The following is a 26,106-nucleotide window of genomic DNA, read 5'->3' as shown; positions in this document are numbered from 1 at the left end:
ATTAGATGAATGAATGCACTGATGATGGAGTAGCCGCCTGAAAATAGTTTGTTACATAGTGAAATTAATTTGTGTGTGTGTGACCTCATCCACTATCAATTCACACATGTATCCTGCACCCCCCCTCCTTCTCCCCCCCCCCCCCCCCCCCCCAGGTCAACACAATATCCTGGAATGATACGGGAGAGTACCTCCTATCAGGGTCAGACGATACCAATCTGGTCATCACAAACCCGTACAACAGAAAGGTAAGGCGCCTGACTGACTGAATACAGATGAGCCCTGCTGCTAACTAGCTACAGGATATAAACACTGGGTTTCCTATCAGCCTAATCAACCAGAGAAGAAAAGCCAGCCAACAAGGAAATCATAATAATGCGCCACCCAAAAAAGATCTGTCTTTAATGCTGACGGAGGAACAGGACTCAGTGACCTTGGCAAAATAGCGCTTTACATTCTGATTACGTTATTCAAGTCTCAAGTGTTTCTGTTTCTAGATTTGCGTTCTTCACTATTTCACCAATTATTTTCCCCATCTTGGATTTTGTTTTTTAGTAAGGTAAAGCCGTACTTGCCTTGTCTTGGCGGTACGCCATTTTAAGTTGCTAAGTGCTGTGATTGTTGCTACGTGCTGTGCAGCAGCTTGGCTGCCGCATCCAACAGGCTTTTTAGTCAAGGAAAATTTAGCCCAACGACCTGACTTTAAAAATAAATAAATAAAATGATATTAGTTGCCAAAGCTAAGGTTGTTAAGTCGTGACGTGTTTCCGGGTCCAACATTGGCTGAGGCGCTCTCTTCGAAATGCCTCAGTAATAATAATAATAAATTATATTTATATAGCGCTTTTCCGAGGCTCAAAGACGCTGACAATATGGGGAAAACGGGGAAAGTGCTGTGACCCTTGTTGTATGAATAGATCCCAGTCTAAAAAACGATTGAACTGTCATTCTACCGCTGTAGTACACTGGTACTCTGGTGCTTTAGTACACTGGTACTCTGGTGCGGGGAATTTCTGGGTTGGACCCGGAAATTGCTAAACGTCACGTTTGACGTCAGACTTAACAACTGAATACTCTAGAAAGCTAGGTTCAAGGTCATCGTCTCCGCCCCCCAACCTGTATTCACAGTCCCTCCTCTTCCTCACGCTCTTCCTCAGGTCAAAGCAACCATACGGTCTGGTCATCGCGCTAACATCTTCAGCGCTAAGTTCATGCCTCAGACCAACGACCAGCAGATCATCTCGTGCTCTGGGGACGGTATCATCTACTACACCCACACAGAGAAGAGCCCTGACATCAACAGACAGTGCCAGTTCACCTGCCACTATGGCACAGCCTATGAGGTACTGTACTAAATAAACATATTTAATCACCGCTCACTGTTCCCCCTCTCTCTCTCTCTCTCTCTCTCTCTCTCTCTCTCTCTCTCTCTCTCTCTCTCTCTCTCTCTCTCTCTCTCTCTCTCTCTGTCTCTCTCTGTCTTTCTCTGGTCACCGCTCACTGTTCTCTCTCTCTCTCTCTCTCTCTTTCTCTCTCTCTCTCTCTCTGTCTTTCTCTGGTCACCTCTCACTGTTCTCTCTCTCTCTCTCTCTCTCTCTCTCTTTCTCTGGTCACCTCTCACTGTTCCCTCTCTCTCTGTGGTCACCTCTCACTGTTCTCTCTCTCTCTCCACCGTCTGTTGTTTTTGCAGATTATGACGGTACCTAATGATCCTTACACGTTCCTGTCGTGTGGGGAGGATGGCACCGTGCGCTGGTTCGACCTGCGCATGAAGACCAGCTGCACTAAAGAAGACTGCAAAGACGTAAGGAGGGAGCTGCTTTTTTCTTTTCAAATATGTTTTTAGGGCATTTCTCATTCAATGGGATAGACACAGCAGAGATTGACAGGAAGGATGGGTGAGAGAGAGGAGGATAGAGACAGTAGAGATTGACAGGAAGGATGGGTGAGAGAGAGGAGGATAGAGACAGTAGAGATTGACAGGAAGGATGGTTGAGAGAGAGAGAGGAGGATAGACAGAGTAGAGATTGACAGGAAGGATGGGTGAGAGAGGAGGGATGACATGCAGGATATGTCGACAGTCGGAATCGAACCGGGGACGCCTTAGTGTGCTACACCACCCCAGGAGGGAGTTTTCCTTTGGCCATTTAGGCCCAATCCCATTTCACCCCTTGGCCCTAAATTTTAGCCCTACCCCTCTATTTGGCGCGTTCACATGTAGGAGTAGGTGTGTCCCAATGTCCTTATTGTGCAGGAGTAGGGCCAAGTGGAAGGGCTACATCGCCCCCTCAAACTGAGCTTTTTCAGATGCACACTCTGAACGGAGTTGCAAACGGAATGTTATGTGAATTCCCAGAATGCCTTGCGAATCATCGGCAGGATTACTGGAGATCGCACTAGCAATAAAAGAAAGCCACAAATGTAATTATTTTCTACGCTAATAACGATTTTTTCAAAATTATGATAAGCATCATATGATCTTAGTTTAATGTCATTTCAATGTATTATAAGTATTATAAACCTTTTCTTTCTAACATGCATAACCAAAAAAAATCGCTATTATGTCGATGTTTCTAGCTATGTGTCTACCGTTAGCTATCTAACATTATATGTTTGAAGGCCAATTTGTGCATGACAGTCCCGCATTTTAACATATTTCCATGCCACATTTCCCCCATTTGATGGCGTATGACGCCCGAAATTTGAGTAAAGTTCAGCCTCCAAGTTGTTGCACTTATTACCACTCTTCTAACATCAGTGCAGAGAGACAGGCAGGGTAGGAGCACGTTGCTAGCCTACAGAGCACCTTGACCTGGCCTGATAAAGAACTGGCCCTCATAATGAAGCATTGTTCTTTTTCATTTCATGACTTGTTTGTTCGATTGATAGCGTGAAACTTAAAGCTTAAAGCTTTTCTAGGATACTACTGATGACGTATCAGGGTCTTGAAGGGTTGTCCCATTTCATAGGGGAAGACTTTCAACCACTACCCCTTGTGACTCTTTTCCGAGGGGCAAGCGCGAAAAGCGAGTGTCACTCCCAAAAGAGGTAACAATTAGAAATGGGATTGGGCCTTAATCTCCGGATGCCATGTCAGGATATGTCCTATCCGTCTGGTTAGGTTGGCAGAGCAGAATCATTTCATAGAGGTGGAATAAGCTCATGTAAGGGGGAAAAAAAAGAATTTCTATCACTGAAATTCACAAAGTATGTTTTCCAAAACAGGGGGGGGAAATGTGTTTTTGAATGGGCCTTCATTTGCCTTATGTACTTCTTGACAGCTCATCACTGGAGGGAGTTGTTGTTCATTTGTTGTTCATTTCATGTGGATCGGGAGAGCGATCACCCGAGGCTCTCCTGGAGAAGGTTTCTCTTCTATACCTCAAAGCGACTCTCTGCCCAATCTGCCGCCCATTAATGAAACGGGTCCCAGTGTGTCTGTCTGTCTGTCTGTCTGAAACGGGTCCCAGTGTGAGAGAGAGACAGAGATGGTTTACTTGGCCTGGCGCCCGACTGCGTCGACTGTAGCTGACTGCAGTGTGTGTGTGTGTGTGTGTGTGTGTGTGTGTGTGTCTGTGTCTGTGTCTGTGTCTGTGTCTGTGTGTGTGTGTGTCTGTGTGTGTGTGTGTCTGTGTGTGTGTGTGTCTGTCCGTGCATGCGTGCGTGCGCGTACGTGTATATGCGTGCGGCGTTTCTCTCTTGAGATGGGTTGCTGCAATCTGCTCTCATTTCATGCTTGAGTTCAGAGGCAATGAGATCAAACCTGTCAGAGATGGACTAAACAGGCATCCTCCATGATTCATGCCCTGTACTGAGCCCACGCCCTGCATCCTACCCTTCACACTGTGTAAGGTGAAGGACAGTTTGTGTTCCACAAACATTCCATGTCAATAATCTGTGGCTTCACTTGGCCTTTAATGCAGTTTCACATGAAGTCCATTGACCACACAGCAACACACCAAACCATACTCTTTTTTTGGGGGGACCTAGACTGATATTACAGTACAGGTGTGTTCAGAAAAAGAAAAGTGTTTATTTAAAAAATAAATGGTTTTGATATAGCCTTTTCCATAGCTTTATTTTTCCTTGCCAGTTTTCTTGTATTTAGTCTTTTGTGTGTGTGTGTGTGTGTGTGTGTGTGTGTGTGTGTGTGTGTGTGTGTGTGTCTCTCTGTCTTTCTCTGGTCACCGCTCACCTCTCACTGTTCTCTCTCTCTCTCTCTCTCTCTCTCTCTCTCTCTCTCTCTCTCTGTCTTTCCCTGTGTGTCTCGCTGTGATTTCAGGACATCATGATAAACTGTCGGAGGGCCGCCACCTCCATCTCCATCTGTCCGTTGGTGCCCTACTACCTGGCGGTGGGCTGCTCAGACAGCTCGGTACGCATCTACGACAGACGCATGCTGGGCACCAGAGCTACGGGTGAGTCTGTCTGTCTGTCTGTCTGTCTGTCTGTCTGTCTGTCTGTCTGTCGTCTGTCTGTCTGTCTGTCTGTCTGTCTGTCTGTCTGTCTGTCTGTCGTCTGTCTGTCTGTCTGTCTGTCTGTCTGTCGTCTGTCTGTCTGTCGTCTGTCTGTCGTCTGTCTGTCTGTCTGTCTGTCTGTCTGTCGTCTGTCTGTCTGTCGTCTGTCTGTCGTCTGTCTGTCGTCTGTCTGTCTGTCGTCTGTCTGTCTGTCGTCTGTCTGTCTGTCGTCTGTCTGTCTGTCTGTCTGTCTGTGTCTGTCTGTCTATCTGTCTGTCTGTCGTCTGTCTGTCTGTCTGTCTGTCGTCTGTCTGTCGTCTGTCTGTCGTCTGTCTGTCTGTCGTCTGTCTGTCACTCTGTCTGTCTGTCTGTCTGTCTGTCGTCTGTCTGTCTGTCTGTCGTTTGTCTGTCTGTCGTCTGTCTGTCTGTCGTCTGTCTGTCTGTCGTTTGTCTGTCATCTGTCTGTCTGTCGTTTGTCTGTCGTCTGTCTGTCTGTCGTCTGTCTGTCTGTCGTTTGTCTGTCATCTGTCTGTCTGTCGTTTGTCTGTCGTCTGTCTGTCTGTCGTCTGTCTGTCGTCTGTCGTCTGTCTGTCGTTTGCCTGTTGTCTGTCTGTCGTCTGTCTGTCGTTTGTCTGTTGTCTGTCTGTCGTCTGTCTGTCGTCTGTCTGTCGTTTGTCTGTTGTCTGTCTGTTGTCTGTCTGTCGTCTGTCTGTCTGTCTGTCTGTCTGTCCATCCTCCTTGCAGTATCGTATATATCTTTTGCCTATTTGTCGATCCGTCCATCTATGGCCACTAATCTCCCCTACTCCCCTCCCCTCCCCTCCCCTCCCCTCAGGTAACTACATGGGCCGGGGGACCACGGGCATGTGCGTGCGCTTCGTCCCCGCCCACCTGTCCAACAAGTCGTGCCGCGTGACGTCCCTGTGCTACAGCGGAGACGGACAGGAGGTGCTGGTCAGCTACTCGTCAGACTACATCTACCTGTTCGACCCCAAGGACGACCAGGCCCGTGAGCTGAAGGGCCCGTCTGAGGAGAGGAGGGAGGAGGTGAGGCCGCCCGCCTGACTGTAGCGGTCGTGGAGTAGAATGTCGTGGTTGTGGAGTAGAATGTAGCGGTTGTGGAGTAGAATGTAGCGGTTGTGGAGTAGAATGCGACAGAAGAACACCACTGGAACTGTGGTGGCCAATGAATTGCTTGTCACGGGTTCCCCAACCATGTCGGCATTGTGGGGTACGAGGGGGGGGGGGGGGGGGGGGACGACGACGACCTACGCAGCATGGTTGGGCTGGCTTCAGACTGGGCTGTGCAGTGAGAGCCATGGCAGAGGTGCTGTAGTGGTGGTCTAGTGGATAGTGAGTTGGACTTGTGTTCGGAAGGTTGTGAGTTCAAATCCCGCCTGAAGCCACACCACTACTAGTGTGCCCTTGGGTAAGGCACTTAGCCCTCAGTTACTCCAGGGGGAATGTCCCTGTAATTCGTAATTGTAAGTCGCTTTGGATAAAAGCGTCTGCTAAATGGCAAAATTATTATTAATTAGGTGCAAACTTGTCACCTTTTAGCCGTCGTTTTAGCCGTCGTTTCTACCTCAAAATAGGTCAACAATTTGAATAAATGTTCTTTGTTTTCAGGCAAACAAAAGTTGTCACCTTTTTGGGCCATCGCCAATTTGCGTCCCTGCATGGGACAGTGTGCTGCAGTGAGCATGCTCAGGACGGGCCGTGAGGGACTTGAGAGGCGGAGAGGACTGTGTGTGTGTGTGCCTGTGTGTGTGTGTGCCTGTGTGTGTGTGAGGACTGTGTGTGTGTGTGCCTGTGTGTGCGGACGTACCATTTATCTGTGTTTTTCCCACACAATGTGCTTAGAAACATTAAAAACCCCGGAATAGCCAATTACATGAGTCAGTGTGAGGTTAAATCCCAGCGGCCATGTTTATTTTCCATACGTGTGTGTCTGGTGGGAGAGCGTAGACCCGCGCGGCCAGGCCTGGGCCTCTAATGTAAGCATGTAAGCTGCCTCTCTCTCCAGCTGAGGGGATGTTTATTGGAAACAGAGCGGCCTTTGTTTTGACCACTTCTTCCTCTTTTTGAAGTGGCTCTCAGGACATCTCTAAATGTGCGGTGGTCGGTGGTGCAGCGAGGGGAACTAACAACCTCTGAAAGGCCGGGGAAGGATTGAGAGGAGGAGGAGGAGGAGGGAGGGGGGGAGGAGGAGGGGGGGAGGAGGAGGGGGAGGCAGGGGGGGGGGTGTGAGAGGGAATGTGAGAGAGGGAAGGAATTGAGAGGAAGAGAGGAGATACAATGAATGCCAGGGGGAGAGGCACAGGTTCAGTAGCACACAAGAAGAGGGGACAGACAGACACACATACAAACACACACACACGCACACACACACACACATACACACACACATACAAACACAAACACACACACACACACACACGTACGTATCTCACACACACACACACACACACACACCGTAAGCAGGTTTGATGAGGTAGCAGGAGCTAGTTAGTGTGTGTGTGGAGCCGTGGGGGGTGCAGGGGGGGTGAAATGTGCTGGATCATGGTTGCCTGGGCCTCAGCTGTCGTGTGGTGTGTTCAGCTGCGTCCACGTGCATTCCTTTCCAAATAGAGCGACCGACGCAGGCGATGTTCCGCCAGCCACCGAAATAGCCTGGGACGGGGACTCTAGGGCCTGCCAAAGAGTCTCTCTACCCCTCTATCACCCCCTTCGACCCTCCCCCACTTTTTCCTTTCCTTTCTCTCTCTCTCTCTCTCGCTCTCTCTCTCTCTCTCTCTCGCTCTCTCTCTCTACAGCCCTATTGTTCTCCCAATCCCATATGTGGCGTTTTCTCCTTCCCCCCCCACTCTCACCTGTTAAGCGTCTCATCAGAACCTCTCTCTCCCGTATGTGACCCTCGTCACGTCGCCAGGCGCCCTTCTTCTTCTGAGCTGCCCTCGTTTATTTAGCTGCCCACCGTACCACCTCACCACTCTTCCAGAGCAGGACAGGCCTCTGGTCTCTGTCCCTCCCCAGGTTAGGAGCCCCCAGTGGTGGCTGAGCCTGGCTCTAGGCCGGTGGTCCCCTGGTTGAAGACCATCAGCGGAAAGCGTGCCCACACACACACACACACACACACACACACACACACACACACACACACACACACACACACACACACACACGCGCCCCCAGCCTTGTAGTGCAGAGATGTTTTGCTTTGACAGTGGGGCTATTTTTAACTGCACTCTCACTCACTGACTCTGTGTGTGTGTGTGTGTGTGTGTGTGTGTGTGTGTGTGTGTGTCTGTCTGCGTGTGTGTCTGCGTGTGTGTGTCTGCGTGTGTCTGTGTGTGTCTGTGTGTGTGTGTCTGTCTGTGTGTGTGTGTGTGTGTGTGTGTGTGTGTCTGTGTCTGTGTGTCTGTGTGTCTGTGTGTCTGTGTCTGTGTCTGTGTCTGTGTCTGTGTGTGTGTCTGTGTCTGTACGTGTCTGTGTGCGTGTCTGTGTGTGTGTGTGTGTGTGTGTGTGTGTGTGTCTGCGTGTGTGTGTGTGTGTGTGTGTCTGCGTGTGTGTGTGTCTGTGTGTGTGTGTGTCTGTGTGTGTGTGTCTGTGTGTGTGTGTGTGTGTGTGTGTGTGTGTGTGTCTGTGTGTGTGTGTGTGTCTGTGTGTGTGTCTGTGTGTGTGTGTGTGTGTCTGTGTGTGTGTGTGTGTGTGTGTGTGTGTGTGTGTGCGCTTTCCCACAGTTGAGGCAGCCCCCTGTGAAGCGTCTCCGTCTCCGCGGCGACTGGTCCGACACCGGACCCCGTGCTCGCCCCGAGAGTGAGAGAGAGAGGGACGGTAAGAGTCTGCAGAACCTCCTCACTGCCAACACCTCCCCCACCAAACACACTCACACACACACACACACACACACACACTCACACACACACACACACACACACACACACACACACACACACACACACACACAGACACACAGACACACACACACACACACACACACACACACAGACACACACAGACACAGACACAGACACACACACACACACACAAACCTCTCTGTATGTACCTTTCAGCCCTCTCGATAAGAATGCCAATTTGTGATATATTTATTTAATTAATTGCCAGAAAATGCAATCTTGTCAAAACAGGACACAACAAGCTCCCCTTTTCCAAAGCCCCTGTCTATGAATGGTAACAAGAACATGTTGTGTGTCTATGGGGATCTTGTTAGCTTCTTGGTAGCTTCTCTCTGTCCCAGGGGACCCAGCTGAGACACTAACACAGCTGCCTCTCTCTACCGTAACAGTTGTATAGATCTCACGGAAATTGTCGAGGAAAATAAACGATGACTGTGTGCATTTCTGTTCTCCTGTGGTTTGCTGCTTTTATCAGTGGAGAAATGTGAATTTCCCCCTTTGTTCGCAGAGGCAGCAGTCCCATTCTCTTGCCAGCTACTGAGGCTGTTGGGTAGTCAAATGTATCGCAGTAATAGAGTTATGAGCTATGCGCCAAACTGCCAGTCATGTCCTATACTCAACCCACAACGTCCCGATAGGACGACCTCGTAGAGACGTGGGTTTTATCGAGAGCGCTTGAACAAACATCCACCGTGGCCTTTGACCTCTTTACAGGAGAGCAGAGCCCGAACGTGTCTCTGATGCAGCGGATGTCAGACATGTTGTCCCGTTGGTTCGAGGAGGCCAGCGAAGCGCAGAGCAGCCGGGGGACGGCGACCGACACGGGGACGGGCACCCGGCCACAGACGCGGCCCAGAGGTGAGACCGATACCCTGCCGCGGGATCAGCTTACCCTCCCCGGATCACCACCTCTCACACACACACACACACACACACACACACACACAGAGAGAGGGAAACGCGAATACGGACCATCATCACCTGTTTTGGACTGCCCTAGTAGTTATGAGTGAATGAGTGAAGCTGCTTTTCTCCCTCCCGCCTCCCCAGGCACCTCTCTCCGTCCTGAGGGTGTCCCAGCCCTCCTAGCGCCCCCCCCGGTGACCCCCACACAGGAGCCCAGAGTTCCAAAGTTCCCCGCCGCCGCTGCCACCGCCTCCGCCGCCTCCTCCTCTGTCCCTCTCCCCAAATCCACCTCCTCGTCCTCCTCGGGGTCGTCGTCAACGGTTACAGCCCCTCCTCCGTCGACCTCTTCGTCTCTGGAGGGCTCGGCCCTCTCCTCCTCGTCCCTCACGTCTTCCCCAGACTCTGAGCAGAGGAGTCAGGCCGACGCCGCCGTCTCCGTGACGCCGCCCGCGCCCACACCCGCCGCTAGCACAGAGGCTGCGTTGTCCGGTAAGAATCGAATGGGTCTCCTAGTGGGAGTGGGGGGCGCACACACGCACACGCACACACACACACACACACACACACACAGAGAGAGAGCTGACTGGGACTCACCACCTGTGTTTTGTTTCCATGCGTGTGTGCGTGTGTGCGTGTGTGTGTGTGTGTGTGTGGGAGCCCCACCACTCAAGCAGCTGCCTTGCCATCATCTCGCCTCTGGCATTCTATTTCTTTTATCTTTTTTTGCCGTTTACCTCTGTTTACCCTATCTCTGTTTACCTATCTCTGTTTACCTATCTCTGTTTACCTATCTCTGTTTACCTTTCCTCTCCTCATGTCCTCCGTCTTCCTCATCCTCCCCTTCCTCCTTCTCCTCTTCCTCCTCCTCCTCCTCCTTCTTCTCCTCCTCCTCCTCCTCCTCCACTACCTCCTCCTTCTCCTCCTCCTCCTCCTCCCCTTCCTCCTCATTCACTCTCCCTCTCTCCCTGTACTTCTCTGTTAGAGTACGGTTCTCACCGGCTGCCGGTAAGTTTAGTGTGTAGGCGTTTACAGAGGTTACTGCTGCTGGCCGACCCCCCAGGGCAAGGTGAGCGAAGCCCCCGCTCCTCCCCCGCAGCCTCCGAGAGACAGAGACAGTCACAGAGGGGTGCTGCTGCAGCTGAGACGGCCCCCCTTACAGGTTACCTGCCCTACCTGCCCCCCAACACACTTGTACCCCTTTTTCCCATTGCTCCCCCCTCCCCCTCCCCCATCCACACACACACACACACCTTTTCCCCCCATGTCTTCCCCCTTTCCCCCCCCCCTCACCTGCTCCCTCATCCAATGCCATGGAGTCTAGGCAAAAGTTGCCTTTAAATGGATGTTCCATTACTTTACTTTGGATATTTTAGATGTAGCTTTTGGTCAGCTTGCGGTGCCCATTGAAGCCCGTTCATTCCGTAGAGATATCTCAAATCAAGGATATGTTACACCACTGTGGCTCCTGAGTCACATTTTACTTTTTCGATACGTTATTTAGAAAGCCAGTTTTGAACCACACTTTATTGCAAGAAATTCCTCTTTGACACCATTGCGTGCCCAAGGCAACCCAATGGACTTATTAGTGTCGACAGCGTAAGACATTTGACAGCGCATTTGGCAGGAAATAAGTCTGATGTATTGAGTGTGTTTCAAAGAGAACAGAACATTACTTATTTGGAAACTAAAACAGACACATTTTACATTATTGTTGGCAAAGTATTTCAGAGTTGAGAGTCTAGATGTTCTTCTATGATCTAACATGTACGATCTTTGTGCTTAGAAACTGTCTGGGGTGTGGTGTACTACTTCAAATACTAGTGCTAGACTCGAAATGGGCAAAATGGATTGAGTACAAGAAAGAGGAACAAGTGTAACATTAAAGAGACACCACTAATATGGAACTCATGTATGATAATTCTGAGTAAATGAGAGGAAGCCCACATGTCACAATATAATTATTTTATTATTATTTAGTTTGTCCTTTATCCTATTGTTTTTTCTGTGAATCGATGAGTGTTATTGTTGTTGTGAAGTGGTGATTTTTTGTATTTGCAGAAAAGTTAATAAAAATGTAAGTTACAAAAAAAAATACTGGTGCTAGAACCCTATATTAGTAGAGTGGAACCTCCCTTTCAAGCTGCAGAAGGCAAAAGAAAAACGTTGGTCATTCCACGTAGTCAGCTATCAGTATGTGAAATGTTCTGAGAGGAGATCCAGCTCTCCAATAGCTCTCTGCGCTCCTCCCAGCCCACCCTGCCAATCAGGCTAGTTTAGCAAGCCAGTTTTCCAGCCAGACAGCGTAGCCAGGACAGTTCTCCGGTTCTGCCCTGAAAACCCGAAATGAAACGCAGTGCTCGTGTGCGTGATGTCACTCACTGACAGCTGACTGCTGTAATCATCCACAGGTTTGTGGAACGTTTCCCACTGCAGCTTGGGAGGGTCGAGGAATCATCTTGCCCTGCCCAATCCACCCGATACCTCCTCCTTTCCCTCAACCCCTGGACTACCCAAATATATCATTCTTTTTCATCTACTACTCCTTCCCCCCCCCCTCCACACCTGTACCCCATCCCCATCCCCCCCCCCACCCCCGCGTTGCTGCTTGGGTAGTCCCTTGTAGCTACCCTCGATAGTTGGCACCTCCTGGCTGTGGAGTCCCATGCCACCGAGAGCGTGGTATGGTTGTCGAGCCCTGTGTGAGGCGCACTGATGCGGTGTCTTAACCAGTGGCGGACTCAGGCTGTTTGAAGGGCAGGTGGGGGCGAAAAGAAAAAAAGGGCACCTACTGCACAACATGGGACCCCATCAGTGCACATGGTCATGTTTAGACCAATTGGAAGGGCAGCCAATAGGGCACATCCTCTAATTTCGCCACTCAAAAGGGTACTTTAGTGAGATGTTTTTCAACTGTGGGGGCACATGGTCAAGTTTAGACCATTGGAAGGGCAACCAATAGGGCACGTCCTCTCATTTTTGCCACTCAAAAGGGCATTTTTGCCACTCAAAAGGGCACTTAAGACAGACGTTTTTCAACCGCGGGGGCACCAGGAGGGGCGGTTGCCCCCCCTGCCCCCCCCCCCCCCCCCCCCCCCCGAGTCCGCCAGTGGTCTTAACCATGTTGTACGGTAGTCTAGTAAAGGCTTCCGTCTGCCAGTTAGCTGGTATGTCGATTGATACACACTGTGGGGATGTACTGTTCTACGCCCTTCACGGGGAGCTTCATTCCCTCTTGTACATCCTGGCTTCTACTTTACTTCTAACTCGCTATGCCCTTGTGGGGCCTTTTGCATGTGCGTGTGTCGTGGTTCCATTGATTTCCCTAGATTTCCCTTGGCTGTTCTAAACAAAGCGAAAGTGTGAGAAGAAGACATACCATAGGTTCCAGCGGAGAGACCAGGGTTTAGCTATCGTCCTAGTAGCTAGCCTGTAGTCCTCCATTCAAAGTGCATTTGCCCTGAAACATTTGAATTTGAGTGATTGAGCTAGGCTAGCTGCGTTGACCGTAGTCGTGTATGGCTGTACTGCATATTATCACTGGGTTACAATGGAATGTGCTGGAATTAAACCATGCGACCATGCGTTGTGGTAGAAGGTGATATATTTTGAGTTCGGCCAGCTACTGCCCACATAAAGTGGGACTGTCTGCCAGATTGGTCTGGGTCTGGGTCTGGGTCTGGGTCTGGGTCTGGGTCTGGGTCTGGGTCTGGGTCTGGGTCTGGGTCTGGTCTGGGTCTGGGTCTGGGTCTGGGTTAGAGTGGTAGCGGTAGGAGTGGAGGTCATGGCTTTACCCCTGGCGCCTGAAGCCTCACAGTAGAACACACTGACCACCCTTACTACCCCCAAACCTTCACTTGTTTTTACAGTAATAATAATAACAACAACAACCGTATTAATACTGTATAAAAGCCATAACTTCATTTGGGGTTTCTGTGTTTAGCACTGCACTGTATGTGTGTGTGTGTGTTTATGTATTTCACATCTTCCACCACCAGCTTGGCATACTGTGTGTGTAGTGACATGGCTACTCTGCACCACTCATACGCTGTGTTACAATGCCGCACCTTGCTGGTTTTCACAGCATTTTTACCGCCCAGTAAAACTTCTCCTCAGGTGTGTTTGGGTGAGACTCCTCCTACTCTGCTTGGCCGTGGTCCATTTCTTTAACCTGAGTTTGAACTTTGACCTCTGTGTGACCCTGAGCGTGTGACCCCGGGTGTGACCTCTCTGTGTGACCTCTCCGTTGTTCAGCCAGTGTTATTTGTGTTCCAGATTCCCCCTCGTCTGTGGTTAACAAACAGCTGGGATCCATGACTCTGGATGAGCAGCAGGGTGCGTCTCTTCTCCTCTCCCCCCCTCTCCCCCTCCTCCCCCCCTCCTCCTCCTCCTCCTCCTCCTCCTCCTCCTCCTCCTCCTCCTCCTCCTCCCCCCCTCCCTCCTCACCTCCTTTCCCTGTCGCTCCCTGGCCTCCTCTCTCTCTCTTTCTCTCCTCCTCCTCCTCCTCCTCCCTGTTTCATTTGATCTCTTTTTAACTTCTGTGAGATGTTTCTTTCTATTTGATTTGCATGTGACTTTTTGGAACTGCAACGCACCGCTCCGCCCCGCCCGCACCACATCTCTGTCTCAGGACGGTGCATGTCTGATCCATCTTGTCCTCAGGGAGCTTTTGGGAAACAAACTCCCCCACCACCTCTACCCCCCTGTAGCCCTAGCAACAGACCGTGATAGGGTGACACTCCGCTCCACTGTACCCAAATGGGTGTGGCTACAAGGGGTTCCCCCCCCCCCCCTCCGATTTAATCCCTTTTCCAACGGCAATATTCGGTTTCAAGATTTGATCGCTACACCTGATTGGTTTACTCATAAATCATTCAGAGGGGACCGACCTATCACTGCAGATGCGCAAAAAAAAAACTGCAAGACTTCAGGGGGGCAGAGGCTGATTAAAACAAGCCAACGTGATTGCTCAATTATAAAAGAGGGTCATCCAATTGGCATGACGTCAACACCCTGTTTACTAACTCCCATGTGCCGACAACTGCAAACCCGCATTGTAACCAGACTCTATGAGGCATTCTAGCTTGCTAGCCGAATAGCCTGTATAGAGTATGGCTACGCTACTTCCCCCTGCACACTCTGTCATGGAAACCACCCTGTGTCAAACTGTGAAAACGTCTGCGTCGATATCCATCTCTGTTTCTCTGTCGGCCAGTGGCAACCCCAGAGAAAACAACACGGGACGCTGTTCTCTGTTGCTTATCGTTAGCCGTCTCCTCCGAGGCTCTGTTTGGAGCTTGGACCGTGAACAACATGTCTGCTCGTTTGTCAGACCTTACGACCTTCATATCTGTTTATGTTTGACGCTACCATTCTTCCTTCTTCTTTCTGTACTCCTCCCCGCGGCAATGCAGACCAGTACCGCTGTCCATCTCACCCTCAAAAAACAAAACAAAACAAAAACGAATCACTGTCAATACAATCCACCGTGTTTATATCCTCCCATATAAACATGGAACATACAGAGGAATGCGACCGCACCGTTCCAAGCTGTTTGTTCATGACGAGCCGTAGTGTGTTATAGTGTGTTATAGCGGCTGACTTAAGAGGCCTGTCCATGAGTCCTGTGTCTCCTGTTGTTTCCCTCTCACCTGTCTTCTGTGTATCACCCCCCCCATCGTTGGTATCACCTCATTGATATCACCCCCGTCCTCTGTGTCTCCAAACACTGGTCAGGGCCCTGACGGTGTCCATTGCATGACTCCCATTACTGTCACGTGTCCCAGTCAGTGGAGGTAGAGAATGGGAGGACGGGCGTGTTTGATACCGACTACAACGAGCCTCGTCTTCCGGTCTCTACCTCCGCCAGCCTCCCCCCCTGGTCTCTACCTCCGCCAGCCTCCCCCTGGTCTCTACCTCCGCCAGCCTCCCCCTGGTCTCTACCTCCGCCAGCCTCCCCCTGGTCTCTACCTCCGCCAGCCTCCTCCCCCTGGTCTCTACCTCCGCCAGCCTCCCCCTGGTCTCAGGCCTGTTCAGAGTGTATCTACAATGCAACAAAGAGGGAGTGTGGCTTCTTGCATTGACGCACCGTAGAGAACAGTATCGCATGTCGCTGTGGAATAATATTGTCCTTTCCACTACAAGTCTGAGCAGAAAATACTACAAACACACGATGCGTTTGTCTTCCAGACCACGATGTTGTTACACTACTACACTACTACACTACTACACTACTAGACTACTACACTACTACACTACTAGACTACTACACTACTACACTACTACACTACTAGAATATGAAAACGCTTTGACTCAAATGGACAGACTCTCAATTCAATAACATGGGAAATATCTAGAACCGTTTTTAGCGAGTGCCTTTTTTCACTACCAGGAGCTGCTCAGAGGCTGAGCAGCAGAGGCACATTTCAACCTATATTGAGCCGATGTCGTCAATCACAACTGCATAACTGACTCTCTCTCTTTCTGTCTCTTCCTCTTCTCTAGGGCTGTTAGAAGCTGCAAATGTAAGTACCAGTGCAACTTCAACAGTCACGGTTGAAACTGGGTCAGGACCGGCAACCGCCAGTGGGTCAGGGCTACCCAGCACCAGCACCGCCAGCACCACCAGCACCAGCAGCAGCAGTAGCATCAGCAGCAGTATCGGCCCTGGTGGTGGTGGTCGGGCGGGCACGGCTGAACCGGTCCTGAGCCTCCATTACAGCACAGAGGGAACCACCACCAGCACCATCAAGCTCAACTTCACAGACGAGTGGTGAGTGTGTGTGTGCCAGGCTTAGTCCACAGCACGGGGGAGACAGGACTACGTCATGACTGAAGACCTCCATCTCTTCAGGTTACACCTTAACTGCTCCTCCTGAGACATCTTCTGCCCCTCAGCACTGCGTCTCCTAAAGACACCCGCTTTCCTGTCTACTGTCCCCTAAAAAGTTATATTGCCCCCCTTGTACTGTTTCTCTGTTTCTCCAGTGTAAAAAAAAAAAAAATTCTTCCTGCTACGACTGGTGGACTGATGATTCACATGCTTAATATTCAAATGTATTGATTGTAAGTCGCTTTGGAATAAGGCGTCTGATAAATGCCAAAAATGTTAATGTAAACGTCATCCAGTACAGCCAAAGTCCTCACACCAAAGATAACACGCATAGAGAATGTGATGTTAACTGTGTGATGTTAACTGTGTGATGTTAACTGTGCCATGTGGCCCAAAAAGAGAGAGGTCCTATTTAAGAGCTATAGGCCAAACGCTGCTTCAGCTAAAACCCACTCCTATTTCATCATCGCATCAGCTCATAGACCCAATCAAACCAAACATCCAGGGTTCCTTAAAGTCTAAAATCCAGCGTTCAAAGCGTTTTAAGGCTTAAAAAGGTCTCAAGTTTCAGTTATTCGCTCAAAAAATGAGGTGCTAGGTCTTAAAAATGAGATCCTGCAAGGAAATCAGTCCGACCACATCTATTTACGCGGAAACGAATCAAGTTGGAACCCAAAAAAATGCCAATTGGCTTCCTTTTTTGTCTATGGCAGTGAAATCCCTAATTTCATCACCTCCAGGATGACAAAAAGCTGTGGCGCGAATACTAGGTCTAAAATTATATTCAAAGAGGTCTAAAAAAGGTCTTAAATTAGACTTTCGTTGAAACTTGTAGGAACCCTGTACTCTCTCCTAAGTTTCAGCTGAGACACAATCTCACTCTCCTTCGAGGTGTTCCATTGGAGATGTTGTTCGTTCTGTGACCCACTTATCCCAGTCTCTCCCCCCCTCTCCCCCCCTCCCCCCCCTCTCTCCCCCCTCCCCTCAGGAGCAGCAGAGCGTCCAGCTCCAGGGGCAGTGGAGGGCAGCGAGGAGAGAGAGGAGAGAGCTCAGCCTCAGGGCAAGGTGAGAGGAAGCCGGCCGATGGCGTGAGGTGTGACTCCGCACTCCTGCCCAGTGGGGGAGTACACTATACACTATGCACATTTTATAAACACTGCTATGTCTGTCTGTTTTTATCGTATGTATTAATGTATGTGACCCTATGTGTGTTTTTTTAATGTGGAAACTGTATTCTTGAGCTGCACTTGAGCTGCCTGTCGAAGGAGAATCTCTGTCACTGTGTGACAGAACAATAAAGCTATCTGGAATCTGGAATCTTGAATCTTGAATCTAATTGGGAGGACCAGGAGATTTTCCTTTTAATTGCTCTTCATGGTCAGATCATCGTGAGCTTAGAATGATAAGGTTCTATCTCCGTTTAGGGTAGTTCAGAGATATTGAGTGTCAAAGTTTTTACATTCCATTATGTTTTGTGAGATGGAACCTTTGTATTTTATTAATTACTAACTCAAAAATGTCAAGATTTTAAAAATAACACCACACAGGCATTCATAAACACCTAATGGATCAGATTATGTAAAAAACTCAATTTTGACAAAAATGGAGATAGAACCTTATAATTCTAACGTCACGATCTGTAGTTGGAAAAGCCTCTGGTCCTTGTCTCTTACTAACTGTGTCTTCTCCCCCCATCAGTAAGAGCAGCTGCTAGTGTGTCTGGACCCCCAGGGCGGAGCAAGGCGGCGACTCCCCACACGGAACCGGCGTGTGAGGCGGCCGAGAGCGCTGCTGCTGCTCACAGCACAGAGAAGGCATCTACCTCCACCTCCCAGGGGGGCAGCGCACAGGCCCAGGCCCCAGCAGAAGGGGCCTCCTCTGTGGGGGACGGTGTGGCCACGTCTCCCCTGGAGGAGAGGAGCCAGGGTGGAGGAGGTGCCGAGGACACGTCCGGAGGGTGCAGAAGGGAGGAGCCCACTGGGGAGGGGGGGGGGCCAGGTGGGCAGGAGGGGCAAGGCGGGCAGGGGGGGCAAGGCGGGCAGGGGGGCGGGCAGGGGGGGCAGGGTCAACCCTCCCGTAGCAACCAGGACTCAGACGACAGTGACGACGACCCGATTCTTATCCCCTCAGCGAGGTACAGAGGAGTTCAGGGACAAAGGTACGGACCCACAATGCAACGCTTTCACTCAATCATACACTCACACATTGGACACACACATGCACACAATTACCCCCGTCCTCATCGATGTGGGACATCACGCACACACACACACGCGCACACACACACACACACACACACACACACACACACACACACTGTATACATCCACTGTTAAGACATTCACCCTCCCCATGATGTTTAAAGGGTGGGGTTTTTGTGCTGCCGTTGATTATTCTACTATACACATAGATTTAATTTCAGAGGATCAGCGGTAGGAGATAGGATGATCAGGTAACGTCTGTGTGCTTATGACTAATAAAGCTTCTAACCTGCAAGGAGTGCTGTGCTCAGTTAAGAGACCTAAACTCAAAGTATCCACACGGTGTTGTTTTCTAGTTTTCACCGGCAGAATTGAGCCTTGTGTGTGGGTTTGACAGGCACTGTTGCAGTTGCAGAAGACTAATATATAGTATATATGTATGTATGATAATTGTATAGCAGAGGAGGCTGGTGGAGGTAGAAATCAGAGGACAGGCTCGTTGTAATGCATGAAATGGCAGGAAGAATGGTACCTGGCAGTGTTCATTTCGTCAGGCTTTTTAGTCACTTAGCCTTTGGAGGTTTAGATGAAGATGCACACCAGTTCTAGTCACACCAAGTCACCTCCATTGTTCTTAGTTCCAGTCCAGTTCCAGTTGATGAAAACTGAAAACATTCCAGTGCAGTCTCAGTCCACAAAAAACCCCAAAACATTTTAGTCTAGCCGTAGTCAGCGACGAAAACTCGACTGAAACTGCACTGGAATGTTTTCAGTTTGGAGGTGACTTGGTGTGACTAGAACTGGTGTGCATCTTCATCTAAACACCAAAGACTAAGTGACTTAAAAAGCCTGACAAAATTAACACTGGTACCTGGTACCAAACATGTGTTTGACACCATTCCTCATTCCATTCCAAGGATTACAATGAGCCTGTCTTCTGGTGTAGCTAGCCTCTAGCACTAGCCTCTACCACTAGCCTCCTCTGTTGTATAGTAAAGGCATGCAGGCGCATGATTGTCTCTCACCATTTGCCAAGAGGAAACATCATCCCTAGGCAGATACACTGACGTCACTGCAGTGTAGTACTCATGGCTAACACTAGAGGGGGGTATAGGACTACGGGTGTAGGGAATGCGATAGTGAGGGGCTTGGGAGGGCATAGGAAGAAGCAAGCATGTGCAAGTGTCTGCCAAATCTCTATGCCGAATTAAAGACTTGAACTCTTACTGACTTGTATATTTGTATAATTGAACACAGCTACACTGCAATCACCCAGGTAATTGGAAAAGACTACAATGCTACTGTATTAGTGTGCAGTGTTGTAGTGTTCATGTTATAACTTTTTTTTTTTTTAGAAGCTTCAGCATTTTCAAGGGATGTTTCAGCATGGCTTCTTTGACTCTGTCTCCCATCTGCTTAAATAGAGTGAACGATGAACATTTAAGGGGCTACGTCTAACCTGTGTGTGTGTGTGTGTGTGTGTGTGTGTGTGTGTGTCTCCGTGTGTGTGTGTGTCTCCGTGTGTCTCTGTGTGTGTGTCTGTGTGTGTCTGTGTGTGTGTGTGTGTGTGTGTGTGTGTGTGTCTCCGTGTGTGTGTGTGTCTCCGTGTGTCTCCGTGTGTGTGTCTGTGTGTGTCTGTGTGTGTCTGTGTGTGTCTGTGTGTGTGTGTGTGTGTGTGTGTGTGTCTGTGTGTGTCTCCATGTCCGTGTCTGTGTGTGTGTGTGTGTGTGTCTGTGTGGCACAGGCGCTCAGCTGCTGCCCGCATCCAGGAACTGTTCCGTCGGAGAAAGGAGAGGAGAGAGATGGAGGAGAGCGAGACCCAGAACATCAGGAGACCTTCGGTCAAAATGGTCTACAAAGGCCACCGCAACTCCAGGACTATGGTACACATCAAGTTTCAACCTTTATGGTTACGTCACATTATGACATGACACAAGTGTCAGAAAGTACAACTCTTAGGCTTTGGTTCCTTGACATCAGCACAAAGACAGATAAGGATGATAAATAAAGTGACAATAGTTCCAAGACATAAGTCAGACAACTGGACAAGTGACAAGTTTTGGGAGACAAATAAGACACCACACAATTTAGTAGTACACATAGTCCAAAATAAAATAGTACAAATGTCATGAGTATTGCACTTGGTGGCAGTGGGTGTAAGAGGTCGTTTTCAGTAAAGTGACTGTGTGCTTAAGGGTAGGTAGTCTGTATACATGGGGTGTGTTAAGGTTTAGGTATTCTGTATACATGGGGTGTGTTAAGGTTTAGGTAGTCTGTATACATGGGGTGTGTTAAGGATTAGGTAGTCTGTATACATGGGGTGTGTTAAGGATTAGGTAGTCTGTATACATGGGGTGTGTTAAGGTTTAGGTAGTCTGTATACATGGGGTGTGTTAAGGTTTAGGTAGTCCATATACATGGGGTGTGTTAAGGTTTAGGTAGTCTGTATACATGGGGTGTGTTAAGGTTTAGGTAGTCTGTATACATGGGGTGTGTTAAGGATTAGGTAGTCTGTATACATGGGGTGTGTTAAGGATTAGGTAGTCCATATACATGGGGTGTGTTAAGGTTTAGGTAGTCCATATACATGGGGTGTGTTAAGGTTTAGGTAGTCTGTATACATGGGGTGTGTTAAGGTTTAGGTAGTCTGTATACATGGGGTGTGTTAAGGTTTAGGTAGTCCATATACATGGGGTGTGTTAAGGGTAGGTAGTCTGTATACATGGGGTGTGCTTGGGGATGATAGTCATTTGTCTACAGTAGGCTTGTTTATGACCTGGTCACCTGGGGGAAGTAGCTGTTGGTTAGCCTGGGGAAGTAGCTGTTGGTTAACCTGGGGGAGGTATCTGTTGGTTAGTCTGGGGGAAGTAGCTGTTGGTTAGCCTGGGGGAAGTAGCTGTTGGTTAGTCTGGGGGAAGTAGCTGCTGGTTAGTCTGGGGGAAGTAGCTGTTGGTTAGTCTGGGGGAAGTAGCTGCTGGTTAGTCTGGGGGAAGTAGCTGTTGGTTAGTCTGGGGGAAGTAGCTGTTGGTTAGCCTGGGGGAAGTAGCTGTTGGTTAGTCTGGGGGAAGTAGCTGTTGGTTAGCCTGGGGGAAGTAGCTGTTGGTTAGTCTGGGGGAAGTAGCTGCTGGTTAGTCTGGGGGAAGTAGCTGCTGGTTAGTCTGGGGGAAGTAGCTGTTGGTTAGTCTGGGGGAAGTAGCTGTTGGTTAGTCTGGGGGAAGTAGCTGTTGGTTAGTCTGGGGGAAGTAGCTGTTGGTTAGTCTGGGGGAAGTAGCTGTTGGTTAGTCTGGGGGAAGTAGCTGTTGGTTAGTCTGGGGGAAGTAGCTGCCTAGATGGTCTGGAAAGATGATCTGGTGATTTGCGCACGTATTTGTGTTATATAGAGACATAGTCACTCCCATCAGGGTCATGCTGACCTGACCCTTGGATGTTCATACACCAGGCTTTTATAGTGCAATGAAAGCAGAGATAAAAAAAAGAATGTTGATTCACTTGAGAAATGCAGTTTCTAATAAACACAAGTAGGAATGTTTCCACTACCCTCTCTTTACTACTGGTCCTCCTTGACTTAGCTCATTCTAGAACACCTTCCCCTGGTTCAGCCCCCTACTGTAGAAACCCAACAACAGGCCCTGGACCAGCTGGAAACGGAACCATGTAATCCACGATGAAAGGAACATGGGTGTCAGTGAACAACACGTGGTCTTTGTGAGATGTCATGAATCAAATGCAAACAAGGGTTTGATTCATTTAGTGAACATGATCATATATGTGTCCTAAAATGGAAAAAAAAGCTTTTAATGTCTTCCGATGTCTTTTGTTCTCTTTTATTTTATTTTTTTGCGTCGTATAGATCAAGGAGTCGTGTTTCTGGGGTAACAACTTTGTGCTGAGCGGCTCCGACTGCGGCCACATCTTCATCTGGGACAGACACACGGGCGAGCACCTGATGCTGCTGGAGGCCGACAATCACGTGGTCAACTGCCTGCAGCCGCACCCTTACGACCCCAGTGAGTGGCTCTCACTTGACCTTTCTTATCTTACTCCTGCACCAAGGTCATGTTCTAATGGTGTGTGTGTGTGTGTGTGTGTGGTTGTGTCCTGTCTGTTGACATTTAGCTTCTTCTTTTCTTTTGCAGTTCTGGCCTCGTCAGGGATAGACTACGACATCAAGATATGGTCGCCTCTCGAGGCGTCGCCGTCGTTTAACAGAGTCCTGGCTGACGAGGTATGAGTGACATCTAAAGCCTGACAGGCAGGCAGCAGTTGAGCTTGACTTCACAGTTGTCTGTTTCAGACGTGTTCTGCTGGTTTTATGGACAGTGTTTTACAGATCGCTCTGAGGAAGATAGAGAGGCAGGATTTACAGCGCTACTGTAGTAGTAGTACTGCAAGACATTATCTCAGATAAATAATAAAATACGAAAATAAGAGGTCTAGTAAAAGGTTTAACATTACAATTATTAGTTTCACAAACTCACGTTCTCTCTCAATTGCTCATCTCTCCTTCTCCCCCCCCCCCCTCTCTCTCTCTCTCTCTCCCTCTCTCTCTCTCCCTCTCTCTCTCTCTCTCTCTAGGTGATCACACGGAATGAGTTGATGCTGGAGGAGACCAGGAACACAATCACAGTCCCCGCCTCCTTCATGCTGCGGATGCTGGCCTCCCTCAATCACATTAGAACTGGTACACACACACACACACACACACACACACACACACACACACACACACACACACACACACATATGCACACATACCGCTTGATATTCGGTATCATGTGATGTCTTAATGGCAGTACAGTATATTGATCCAGTTTTTGAATCCAGGAGATTTAAACAATGGCCAGTAAATTCAATTGAGCATTGAACATTCTTCTGATGCATTACATCAAATGGTGGTGTTGGTAAGTGGCGGGTTAACAGTGTATGTAAGAGTGTTTTTGGACTTTTGAGCCCTCCTGTGCCATGGTACAGTAAGCCTCTTAACATGGAGAGTTCATGGTTCACTGACTCAATTCACAGCCACCATTTTATAATACAATCGCTGCAAGCTCACAGGCACTTGTGGCAGGTCTACAATCTAGTCTCCTCACACTTCGTGAGGTTAGAATTATAAGGTTCTATCTCCATTTTTGTCAAAATTTAGTTTTTTACATAATCTGATCCATTAGGTGTTTATTAATGCCTGTGTGGTGTTATTTTTTTAAATGTTGACATTTTTGAGTTAGTAATTAATAAAATACAAAGGTTCCATCTCACAAAACATAATGGAATGTAAAAACTTTGACGCTCAATATCTCTGAACTACCCTAAACGGAGATAGAACCTTATCATTCTAAGATCACGACTTTCCCTTTTACTTCCACAGACCGCCTGGAAGGTGATCGCTCAGAAGGTTCCGGACAGGAGAACGAGGATGAGCAGTAGCCAAGCTGCCATTTTATTTGAAGAAAGAAAAAAACACTTTTTTTTTTCTTTTGCTCTAAAAGCACTTGAAAATCTGAGATTTGTACAAGTATAATGTAGAATATTTCCTTACCTGAGCATTAGTTAAATTTTTAGCTCTTCTTTTTTAAGATGACTTTCTTACTGAGGTTTCTGAATGAGAAAACAAACTGCATCAGAGAAAAAAGAAAAAAAAGTGTGTGAATGCAAGTGCAAGCCAGATGATATATATTAAGAGAGTGGGACAACTATTTAGATGACTGGTACGTGAGGATGTTAAGTGCAATATTATTTTTGTCAGGAGCGAAACGAGCTTTGATCAGTGTTAAGGTGTGAGATTTCTTATTTGTAGCGCAAGGCAAAGAACTCAAATGTTTATATACCGTACTTGCAGTTATGCATGTAAACATAAGAATTATGCTTTAAGTAAACCATTTTGTTGTTGAAAACTTGTTTCTCTTTTTTTCTTTTATTAGCTTATTCACAACATTAAATGTAGGTACTTTTTAGCAGGTGGTCACTCTAGTTTACAAGGCGTGTCATTGAGATGTAAAGGTCGATACTAGCGACGGTAGCTACGATGAAGCCCTGTTATGACAATCGCCTTCCAACTCAACCGACACGTTACTGTAAAACTAACCTCCTCCCCAGGCTATACAAGCCTTGAATAACCATGACTCAAACCTGGCCTTAGTGGGAGTGGGAGTTTACAGAGTTGAAGTATTTGTTATTATTTGAGTTCAGCGAAATCACACAGCTGCGAGATGGAGCTCTGAATCAGAAACGTGTGGTGTGCAAAGCACTGCAGGGGAAGTGCTGAGGGAGATGGTTGATGCGAAGTAAAGCCAATGGCCCTCCTCCTCTGTCCATTTTCAACACTCTTTCTGTTTTCTATTGGCTTAATGAAGGCCAAGTTTGACACGTTGGTCCTCCAAAACTTTCACCCATTTGGGCAGAAGGGTCTGGGACAGACTAAACAAACTTTCATCCCAGAATGCACCAGAATGACATTGGTCCTGAGACAAAGCCCCCTGGACTATCCAATATATAGGGGAGATAGAAGTCTCCTCCTACTTGCAAATTAGCACCTACTTGGGTCCAGAAACTAGTGGTTTCACTAGAATTACTCTGAAGCCTTTGTTTTTTTAAAACAGACTGCTATCACACTATCACTAATAAACAAGACAGTTTTCCACTTATCAGTAGTCCAAGCTTAACCAAATAATCTTACTTACTCAGAATGTAGAGAGGTGAGTTCACTGCTAAGTTCCCAAATTTGAAAATGTCTACACAACCCGGTAGGGGGTCCTGAATTTCACACAGGTGGTCTCTGTTTTGGTAGCTGCTAGGCAAAGCTATGACCTCAGATTATCACAAAATGCCAAACACTACCTTAAGGGTTATCTACACACACTGCTATTCAGGGTTGTAGGGATTGCAAGGCAGGCCTCATTCTTTAAAACAAGTTGGCATTATTAAACAATCTCATATTGACATTTAAGTGATTGAACTCTTCAACGGTGCCGTAGTGTAGTCTGTGCTATGGTACAGTAAGCCTCTTACCATGGAGAGTTCATGGTTCACTGACTCATTTCACAGCCACCATTTTATAATACAAACATTTCTTTTTAGCAAATTAAAACAGTAAGCTTCTGGTATGTAAAAAAAAAACTGTTTAATACAAAATGTCATAGTGGAAATCAAACGTTTACCCTAGTTCCTGGGGTATTGTTTGGTCTTACGATGTCGTACCAAACTGAAGACAGTTCTGACACACAACACTCTGAGGTAAAACATACCAACAACAACCACCCACATTAGCAGGCAGTATCCGTCCCACAGCAGTTCTCAGGATGAGACTGCTGATCTACTAAAGTGACTACTAAATTAACATGTGTGTTGTACAATACAATGATCAGGAAGTTTGTGAATATGGTGTGGTGTCTTCTACGGCAGGGACTTGGGAGTAACCACGTACCAGGATTTCTCCAATCCGCTAGTGGCTTTGTGTACCGTTATGTGCTTGACTTTACATGTTAATCCTAGACCATACCATAGTCCTAAAGAGCCTGCTGATCACCCTCTTCCTGGACCCATGTAGAGTAATACTGACATAAACATACATCACTCAACTCTATCCAACCAAGCTTCAAAGGACGGATTCATACTCTGGGTACTACTGCATATTCAAGTGCATTCATATGTCCATCTAGGGCATGTTATCACATGCAGTGTGAAATGTTGGGAAGTATCACGTTGGTCCTTACGCTCCAACGGCTTTTGGAGACACTGACAACCAGGGACTCTGCTTCCTGTGAGCACCTGACACGTACTACACAACACACTAAAGA

The 26,106-nt window shown here is 48.2% G+C and overlaps 1 protein-coding gene across 1 annotated transcript; it reads left to right on the top strand.

Moving 5' to 3' along the window:
* The first annotated feature begins 1,239 nt into the window (after nt 1–1,239).
* dcaf6 (ddb1 and cul4 associated factor 6) lies at nt 1,240–24,086 on the top strand. The gene is made up of 18 exons (XM_080537206.1): nt 1,240–1,343; nt 1,691–1,804; nt 4,283–4,418; nt 5,293–5,504; nt 8,201–8,294; nt 9,092–9,235; nt 9,428–9,772; nt 10,266–10,442; nt 13,556–13,619; nt 15,900–16,052; nt 17,101–17,177; nt 17,811–18,270; nt 18,523–18,564; nt 20,058–20,196; nt 22,164–22,320; nt 22,450–22,538; nt 22,889–22,994; nt 23,679–24,086. Exons 2-18 carry the CDS (start codon nt 1,694–1,696, stop codon nt 23,735–23,737), a joined length of 2,565 nt encoding a protein of 854 aa, XP_080393332.1. The 5' UTR covers nt 1,240–1,343; nt 1,691–1,693; the 3' UTR covers nt 23,738–24,086.
* Nucleotides 24,087–26,106: the final 2,020 nt, after the last annotated feature.

The sequence above is a fragment of the Nansenia antarctica genome (genome assembly GCF_963989245.1).
Source record: "Nansenia antarctica genome assembly, chromosome: 7".
In the NCBI taxonomy this organism is placed as follows: domain Eukaryota; kingdom Metazoa; phylum Chordata; class Actinopteri; order Argentiniformes; family Microstomatidae; genus Nansenia; species Nansenia antarctica.
This window is presented reverse-complemented; position numbering and strand designations above follow the sequence as displayed.

Bases quoted from the DNA above. Each gene is read 5' to 3' on its own strand.
- dcaf6 (XM_080537206.1), top strand. From the start codon at position 1,694: ATGACGGTACCTAATGATCCTTACACGTTCCTGTCGTGTGGGGAGGAT. The intron at 18,565-20,057 runs GTAACGTCTGTG...TGTGTGGCACAG, and splicing joins GTAGGAGATAGGATGATCAG to GCGCTCAGCTGCTGCCCGCA. The intron at 22,539-22,888 runs GTATGAGTGACA...CTCTCTCTCTAG, and splicing joins ACAGAGTCCTGGCTGACGAG to GTGATCACACGGAATGAGTT.